This window comes from Montipora capricornis, chromosome 5, assembly GCF_036669925.1.
Source record: "Montipora capricornis isolate CH-2021 chromosome 5, ASM3666992v2, whole genome shotgun sequence".
NCBI classification, from domain to species: domain Eukaryota; kingdom Metazoa; phylum Cnidaria; class Anthozoa; order Scleractinia; family Acroporidae; genus Montipora; species Montipora capricornis.
The window spans coordinates 5,637,394-5,647,393 of NC_090887.1; the positions used below are offsets into that span (position 1 = coordinate 5,637,394).

Consider the following 10,000-nt stretch of genomic DNA (forward strand, 5'->3'; position numbering starts at 1 on the left):
CTATGTAATGCACTTTCAATCTTCAGTACTTTATTCTTGTTAGACTGATTAGTGATAGATTTGTATTTGTGCAATTGTTGTTTCTACTGTGTTCTAGACTGCAAAACAGTCGTATTTTTTGCGAACGCAAGCGACACGGTAAAATAATATTCAAACGAAAGGTCTGGAGCGAGTGTAGAAACGGCGAGGGAGAATGGGGAGAGACGCGAAAAAATACTCGCCTCACATCCACGTGCCTCACATGCCCTACGGGCGTGTGAGGCTCGCGCGCTTCACACGCGAGGATCACGCTTACGGCGCTTCGCGCCTTCCGTAAATGGAAGAAAACGACTGTTTTGCAGTCTAACTGTGTTCATGTACTTGTTAACTTTTATATTGCTCATTTGATTACTTCTGCAGAGTTGTAACTTACGGCTCATTTCTGTGCAATCTTCCTTCGCTTGTCGTAATATATTGTTGGCATGATTTTAAACATTAAAACACTTTACTACTATTTTCATAAAATGGTGTGACCTTTTAATTTTACATTTCCTTTGGTCACATGTCCCTTTTGGTTGCGTAGCAGTTGATTTTGTGCCACCCGGGTGTAGAACAAGTTGCTGGCAACCCTGAGAGGGCACTGTGGCAAACATAATAAATAATAATGAATAATAATAATAACCTTAGTTTATTAACGTGTCATGTGCATCTGCTATACAAATTTCTTATACTGGCTGTATAAATTACTAAAAATAATGATAAAAACACTAAAAATACTTAGTCTAACGACATTGTCCTTACTCTAAACCCTAAAATCAGTACATACGATAATATAAGAACAAAGCGGTAATGAATAGACCATTTTCGAATTCTCACAGCTGGACTGGATCTAGCATGAAACGGAGGCTGATGTATGCAAATTAATTTGAATTTCAAAAGTTTGCCCGCATTAGCCTCCATTTCATGCTACATCCAGTCCAGCCGTGAGAATTCGAAAATGGTCTATTCTGATCGACCCATACTCGTAAAATTATCATCTCTTACAAGAGTTTCTAAATTTGTTTTCCTAATCTTGCATTTGAATAGCCTGCGAGAGGATCCGGTTTTTTCGCCTCAAGTTTCAACCACCGAGGAGAAGCTTTCTTTCTCTTTTTTTCCTCTTTTTTTCCTCTTTTTTTCCATTCTCGGTGGGTGAAACTAGAGCCGGAAAAACCGGATCCTCTCACAGACTGTTAATATCGTTCGTCACTTTTGACAAAAGAAATGGCATTTTGTATAGCTGCTTTTTTGAAAATCGCTGCCGGTTTCTTTAAATACTTCATGTTTAATTATTTATCCGTATGGGCTATGTATTTTAGCTGTAAATGTAATGTCTGCAAGATATTAGCTATTGTAATTACTCTGAAATACAAGACGAAATAAACTTTAAGCATGTGTGTATGTTACCTTCAGCAGGGCGCATGCGTAATCTGCGCTAAATTGTAATGACAAGGGCGGTCTGGAGCTGTGAGTAGGCGTGGGATTTGTCTCATATGGTTTACGTTTAGGGGCCGACATAACCCTCCCTCAATGCCGTACCGGGAGGCGAGGTCGGTAGCAGAAAGCAGCGAAGGGCCAACTGCGTCCAAAAGCGATCGCACGGGCCGAAATCCCGGGATGACTCGTTTGGTACGACGCTCCAGCGCCACGTCTGGAGGTACTGCATTTTTCTCTCTTGTTCAAACATTCCGTCAGCTCATGCGCAAATGCTCTGGCTCTCCGATACCTACCATATCAAAAGAAGATGCTGGTTTTTACAAGGAATTGACATTTCAGTTGATTGTACAGGCATAAACGTAGATGTAAGAAACGTGCGAGTCTGGTCTTCTGGAAACAAAGGTGAGAGAGGGTTTCGTGCAGACTGGGACGTCTAAAATGCTTTGTTGCAAAGCTGGCGGTTCACGAGTGAAGTTGTCTCTCTGGCCTTTCTGTGGACGAATTCCAGGACCTACCGATACAATTTGGGTAAGTTTTGAGAACTAAAAACTACAATTGATGCGGTATTTTGCTGGAAGGACTGGGTGGCCCTACACTTATAAAAAAATCTATGAAATGAGAATCGGGGTTCTCCCTTGTCACGGAATGGCAGAATTACCCAGAAGTCTTTTGGGCATGAACGAGGCAACTTGAAAAGCACAAGACTGGACCTCATCAAATGGTTGAAGCGCGGCCGGAGGAAAAAGTGAGAAGAAAATTGTTAGCCAGATACTAAGGAGTAGCCCTGGTGTGTGCTGTTAATGTAGACTTCTGATTTCTGAACACATTTTTGTTATAGAAAACTCGGGACAAAGTAGTGCTTTTTTCGCTGTTATTCTTGTAGCAAAAGCTGGCGTTTCGTCAGTTGTTCTTGTCAAAAGAACGGTATAATGTAAGTAAGAGAATACTGAAATTTACATTTGCAGATTACGAAAGCCGGGCAAACTCTATATGATCTCTATGCAATAAGCGCACTCGACATTTCTTGATATTAATCTTATAAAAGTCTGTTTTTGAAGGATTTTCCTGCTACTACATATAAAGAAAAACAACCGAGTTTTCTCTCCGGTCCTCTCAGTTCTCGTGATGTTCGCGGAAATTACATTCTGTTCCTCAATAAACCTAGAACAACCAATTATGGTCTTAATTCTCTTTCTTACTTCAGTATCAGCTAAGTTATGGAATGCGCTACCTGATTTTATCCGTACTGAATGAGTTAACAGGTTTTAAAACGTGAATCTAGGCGGCATTTTGTATAGCTGCTTTTTTGATTCTTTAAATATTTCATGTTTAATTATTTATCCGTATGGGCTATGTATTTTAGCTGTAAATGTAATGTCTGCAAGATATTAGCTATTGTAATTACTCTGAAATACGAGACGAAATAAACTTTAAGCATGTGTGTATGTTACCTTCAGCAGGGCGCATGCGTACTCTCTGTAATCTGCGACTCCAGTGCTTACCATATGACAGAAAAAATGACTTTTCTCTTGAATATATAAGCGAGAGAAATCTTACGCTAAATTGCAATGACAAGGGCGGTCTGGAGCTGTGAGTAGGCGTGGGATTTGTCTCATATGGTTTAGGGGCCGACATATCCCTCCCTCAATGCCGTACCGGGAGGCGAGGTCGGTAGCAGAAAGCAGCGAAGGGCCAACTGCGTCCAAAAGCGATCGCACGGGCCGAAATCCCGGGATGACTTGTTTGGTACGACGCTCCAGCGCCACGTCTGGAGGTACTGCATTTTTCTCTCTTTTTCAAACATTCCGTCAGCTCATGCGCAAATGCTCTGGCTGTCCGATACCTACCATATCAAAAAAAGATGCTGGTTTTTACAAGGAATTGACATTTCAGTTGATTGTACAGGCATAAACGTAGATGTAAGAAACGTGCGCGTCCGGTCTTCTGGAAACAGAGGTGAGAGAGGGTTTCGTGCAGACTGAGACGCCTAAAATGCTTTGTTCCAAAGCTGGCGGCTCACGAGTGAAGTTGTCTCTCTGGCCTTTCTGTGGACGAATTCCAGGAGCTACCGATACAATTTAGGTAAGTTTTGAGAGCTAAAAACTACAATTGATGCGGTATTTTGCTGGAAGGACTCAGTGGCCCTACACTTATAAAAAAAATATATGAAATGAGAATCGGGGTTTTCCCTTGTCACGGAATGGCAGAATTACCCAGAAGTCTTTTGGGCATGAACGAGGCAACTTGAAAAGCACAAGACTGGACCTCATCAAATGGTTGAAGCGCGGCCGGAGGAAAAAATGAGAACCAAATTGTTAGCCAGATACTAAGGAGTAGCCCTGGTGTGTGCTGTTAATGTAGACTTCTGATTTCTGAACACATTTTTGTTATAGAAAATTCGCGACAAAGTAGTGCTTTTTTCGCTGTTGTTCTTCAGTGTAGCAAAAGCTGGCGTTTCGTCAGTTGTTCTTGTCAAAAGAACGGTATAATGTAAGTAAGAGAATACTGAAATTTACATTTGCAGATTACGAAAGCCGGGCAAACTCTATATGATCTCTATGCAATAAGCGCCCTCGACATTTCTTGATATTTATCTTATAAAAGTCTGTTTTTGAACTGAGGATTTTCCTGCTACTACATATAAAGAAAAACAACCGAGTTTTCTCTCCGGTCTTCTCAGTTCTCATGATGTTCGCGGAAATTACATTCTGTTCCTCAATAAACCTAGAACAACCAGTTATGGTCTTAATTCTCTTTCTTACTTCAGTATCAGCTAAGTTATGGAATGCGCTACCTGATTTTATCCGTACTGAATGAGTTAACAGGTTTTAAAACGAGAATCTAGGCGGCATTTTGTATAGCTGCTTTTTTGATTCTTTAAATATTTCATGTTTAATTATTTATCCGTATGGGCTATGTATTTTAGCTGTAAATGTAATGTCAGCAAGATATTAGCTATTGTAATTACTCTGAAATACGAGACGAAATAAACTTTAAGCATGTGTGTATGTTACCTTCAGCAGGGCGCATGCGTACTCTCTGTAATCTGCGACTCCAGTGCTTACCATATGACAGAAAAAATGACTTTTCTCTTGAATATATAACCGAGCGAAATCTTACGCTAAATTGTAATGACAAGGGCGGTCTGGAGCTGTGAGTAGGCGTGGGATTTGTCTCATATGGTTTAGGGGCCGACATATCCCTCCCTCAAGGCCGTACCGGGAGGCAAGGTTGGTAGCAGTAAGCAGCGAAAGGCCAACTGCGTCCAAAAGCGATCGCACGGGCCGAAATCCCGGGATGACTCGTTTGGTACGACGCTCCAGCGCCACGTCTGGAGGCACTGCATTTTTCTCTCTTGTTCAAACATTCCGTCAGCTCATGCGCAAATGCTCTGGCTGTCCGATACCTACCATATCAAAAAAAGATGCTGGTTTTTACAAGGAATTGACATTTCAGTTGATTGTACAGGCATAAACGTAGATGTAAGAAACGTGCGAGTCCGGTCTTCTGGAAGCAGAGGTGAGAGAGGGTTTCGTGCAGACTGGGACGCCTAAAATGCTTTGTTGCAAAGCTGGCGGTTCACGAGTGAAGTTGTCTCTCTGGCCTTTCTGTGGACGAATTCCAGGACCTACCGATACAATTTGGGTAAGTTTTGAGAGCTAAAAACTTGAATGGATGCAGTGTTCTGTATTGAAAAAAATTCCACCAATCTTGTATTTCATTACATTTTATAGATATCTCGTGCTGGAAGCCCTGGAGGGTGGCGATTTTCTGGACCTGTCAGAATGATCAAGTGAAAATTAATTGAATATATAATTAGTTCAACAGCGATTGAGAGTTTTTGTCTCGTGGGGAAAAAAGGCGAGATGTTATACTCGTGGGAACTTATCGTTGCCCTGAAACTAACACCAAACTAACTCAATTGAAGTTAATTCTGTACTTGGCACTGCGGGTTGGCAAATTTTTGCGAACGTGTGGTATTGCGTAAATCAATATCTTTGTTTGTGGCTTCAGTTTTATAGTCTTGCAGTCTCCAAAATAGTTTTTTTTTTTAAATAAATGCCTTTCATATTTAAGTAGAATACAACAAAATTCAAAGACTGGCTGGCCTGAAGAGAGCTTTTTTCCGTTTGTTTTGACACAGAAATCTGAAGTTCTCCAGACATTCCGGAAGTTGGGCACAGCCAACCAAAATTGACAGTAACAGTGATAACAGGACAGTTCTGCTTTTTGATTGGCTGTGGACTTGTTCCAGCATGCCAGACACGAAAGAAAACAAACTGTGAACTGAGTGCTTTGAAGTAGTAGTTTTCCGACCATATTCGCAGCAAAACTTGCTAGAAATAGTGAGCGGGGACGTCTTGTTTTTATCGAACGGGACATTAAACTGTGGAAGCTGTGGACATTTTCAAGAACCACAGCGATTAGAGTTGTAGTGCAGAAATCACGTCATACAGAAATGGCGGCTGTATCTCACATTTTACACATGGCGCTGAAGTTTGCGACCTCAATATATTCTTAGCATTCTTTTAACGATTTCACTGGAAGGAAATCTTCTCAAACGCGATCCTTTAAAAGCCAAGAAGTTTAGGAGTGCATAATGGGGTCTGGAAGTTCCATCGCAAGTCGGAGAAAAGTTATCGATGATGATGAATTTTCCGAAAAGTTTGAATCTGGGGTAACGAAGGAGATACCGATTGAATGCAGCACGGCAGGCAGTAAAGCAACTTCTATCAAATCGGTTGGATCGTTTGGAATTGGTAAAAAAGGCAGCAGGAGAAAGAAAAGAGCCAATCCGGTTATTAAGAGCTTTAGTCTCCGCTCTGCGTTGTCGATTGCAGTTGATCAAGAAGAAGGTGTTGACGAAAGACACAACAGAGAACTCGAACTAAAGAACAAGGTAATGGAAATTGCCGAACTTGAGAGGCGCAAAGATAAGCTTCATAGCGAAAACCAGAGGCTACGAGGGGAAATTAAAGCTTTACAAGCAACATGCCTTAAGTTACGGAACGAAAGGGGAATGGCTTTGGAAGGCAAAGATCAAGCGCTGCAAAGGGCTACTGCCTTTGAGAAAGGTGAGAATTTTACCAATGTCGAATTGTTATGTAAGTACAGTTATTTGTCGAGAGATCTTCTTTTTAATTTCCTTTCGTTGAGGAGGCATACATAATTCAATTGCACAGCGTACATAAACTGATATTGCTGAATGACGTGTGATTGACAGTGACTGCATGTGCTAGTAGTTTCTTTCTCCTGTGAAACTGACGATGGAAGATCTTAACTCGTGACATGCACACACATTAGCCTCTTTGCCTGGCTTCTTGATTCTTCTTCGAAAGTCCTTAGTATTAACGTACTCGAAGGTCATCTGGCCTATTTTATCCCTCTAGCCAGTCATTTAAGGATGAAGATTGATTCTTTTAAGTTTATTGAATTAATCAATTAATTAAACTAATATTTCGATTATTGCCCTGGGGGTTTTAGAATGCACCTGTCGAATTGTCCCTTACTTCTGAGAGGAGTTTCTTACAAAAATGTAGACATTAGGGTGGATCAGAATTTGAGTAAATTGTGGGCTAGTTCCCATAACAAGATTCCACACACCAGTAAAGTTAAGAGTGAGTGTTTTGGTTTTAGCATTTTGAGTGGAGGGGCAGAAAAGGCTGGGAGCAACCGGCTTTATGTGTCCATATACAAGTTGTGTCAGTAGACATGGCACATAATTATGCATTCATAGATTATTAAACTTAATTCTTAAGGAGAGTGTCATATTATGGTGCAAATTGCCCATCTGTGGTATGTTATGGAAAAGCTAAACTCCTTGACTTTATTTCTTACGAAACCCAGTTTGGAATGAAAAGAAACCTTGTTTTGGGTGGTAATTAATTAAAGGTGTTAGTTTACAAGGATTTCCTGCTCTCAACTTTTGGTCTAGGTGGGGGACTCAAAGGAGCATTTTCAGTGTCCCTCTGATTACAAAATGACTGTGTCATATCTTTGGGACAATAATTGTCCAAAAGATATGAAGAGACACCTTACATACTCAGCATAGATATCATTCTTGTTCTCAATAGCCTTTTGGTTCAACTGGGGGCTTCAGGTGTACTATAGTACATCCCTTTCATCTACAACAAATTTCTAACTTCAGCAGTCAACTGCCTGCATTGTCACTGAAAAGTCTGTTCAGTGAATGGTACTGAAAGTAACCATTAATTTTACCTAACTCATAAAAAGGTGTTTTGATACATATGTCTCACAACTAATAACTACAGCCTGAAAACACATCAATTTGTCCTCCAGAATAGGAGACCATTTCATAGCCTCAGGAGGAAGTGGATTTTACATTCCTTTGCAGTCTTAAACTGGGGCTGTGTGCCTGCTAGGTGCAAATCTTATTTAACAGAAATTCCAAACTGGGTTAGAGTGATCCAATTATTGATGTCTAAAATTCTTCCCTGAGGTCCAACAAGGGTTTATGAAAATGCAGTTTGAACAATGCTTGTTATTGGAGTCCTCGCCTTAATGGAGTATGTTACCTACATGTGTGCTTATGCTAGCAGTTTCACGTTGTGATTCCTGATGTTCAAAACTCAAACAACCATTTTAATGAGAATGAAAAAGTGGAAATAAAAGTTTGGGATCCCTTACCTTTTGCTAAATGCCTCTCAAGTTCTAGGAGTGATTGTGCTTAAGAGGTCATCTTTGTTTAGTCATGAGGTCATAGAGATGTTAAAGTCATGTGAAGAACCAGTCAATATGGGGAGTGCCTGGCCCTTAATAACATCAGCTGAAAAATTAATGAGTCCTTGACTTGACCAGGCCTTTTATGCCCACATGGGTGTCTACAATGTAGGATTAAACCAATGCTGACAAGATATTGTTCCATTGTGCACTAGCTGTAGGAAGGTTATTGGATGTTGCCTTCTTTTATTCAGCAAGACATGAATAGAGATCTTGAGTAATCATTAATAATATTGATCACCTCAGTGATACAGTCAATGCATGAGATAATATTATTACATTAGACAGACTTCCAACATACTGAAAGTCTATTCGCGCAAGTTGAACGAACCATTGTACATTAATCTGGTATTGTGTTCGACCAGACTTAAATAGAGATGTCATTCATGTTAGTGATGCAGTCAGCGATCTAGGTAATTACATCAGACAGACCTCCAACATGATCAAAATCTACCCATTTAAGCCGACAGACTGCGAATAATAAATGCATTCATGAGATTATAATGGTGCATTTATGTTTTACTCCGATTACATAAGAAGTGTTCAAAAGATATGGCAGAGACACCTGACATACTCAACATGTCTTGAGTTGTGAACATTACATTGAACTAACACGCAGCTAATGTGTTGAGTCATGCTCCTTTTGTTTCAACATGCTAACGTGCCGTGGGGGTGCATTCACCTTATTCACTGTTTTCCCATGGAGGGTCACAAATATTATCATTAACGTTTAAAACTTCATCTTCACATCTACTAAAAGTGTTTAATTCAACAGTGAGCTGGCTAGCTAGGTATGGACTGTAAAAGATTATCATAATAAACTGTATGCTGGAACTACTAATGTTTATCAGTTCTCTGTCCTAGGCATTCTTCTCTCCCTCCCCCCCCCCACCCCCCCCACCCCCCATGTGTCTCATGGTTTATTTGGTGCAGCTTAATATAAAAACCCTTGTGAAGTGGTTACAATGAAGAGTACATGTATATTTCCTAGCTTCCTAAAGCAGGCATTCATGTACTTCAGTTTTACAACAGTGTTTGTAACACAGTGGCCCGCGAATGTGCAAGACTTGATCGCCTCTGGTTGCTTGAGTTGTTCGATTGACCCACAATGGTTGCAAGAGAAAACTCAAAACTCGTTCGAAAGGCGAGCAATGTTTTTGCTTTCTCTTGTGAATGAGCAGAGCCATTCTCACGGGTACCTGACATTTTCGAACGACTGCTTTAGGAAAGTGAACGACTTTCAATTCTGTTCTCACGAGTCACTCTTACATGAGAACTACTCCTTAACTCGTGAGAACAACTTCCCTTTCCATTCTCAGTGCGACTTCACCGCTACTTCACAGCTTCACACCTCAGAACGACTAGTCCTTAGGAACGTTTTTGGGTGAGAGGTCACATACAGTATACCCCCTGGAAGATAAGAGGGAGGAAAGATAAATGAGAAGCTGGGTTTTAATATACAACTTTTTCATCTTCATTGATGAGCTGAAAGAATATGATAGTGAGAGTTACACAGTATTATCGGTCTCCCCTATTATGCCCATTTTAAAAGAAAATTTACAGGTCAGTTGATCGTGATGATGTAAGGGACTGTTATGTTGCCAAGCAGTTCCTTAATTAAAGTGTTCCGTCCAAGTATCCTGTTTTATTCTAATCTGTTCGTGAAAGCCGATTACAGTGGTAATGATACAATCAATAGAGCTTTCTAGAAAAACAATGGATTGCATGTTATATGTGCATGACATTTTACCTTTTGGAGTTTCGAATCAGAAGCTATTAATTATCAAGTCAACAAAATATGTTT

The 10,000-nt window shown here is 40.4% G+C and overlaps 1 protein-coding gene across 1 annotated transcript in view; it reads left to right on the forward strand.

The window, feature by feature from the left end:
• Nucleotides 1–5,703: 5,703 nt before the first annotated feature.
• LOC138049245 (nephrocystin-3-like) overlaps nt 5,704–10,000 on the forward strand; it is a 52,591-nt gene continuing 48,294 nt past the window's right edge. The window contains exon 1 of the mRNA XM_068895433.1: nt 5,704–6,530. Within this exon, the coding sequence (XP_068751534.1) occupies nt 6,056–6,530 (475 nt within the window). The 5' untranslated portion in view covers nt 5,704–6,055. The remainder of the gene's footprint in view (nt 6,531–10,000) is intronic.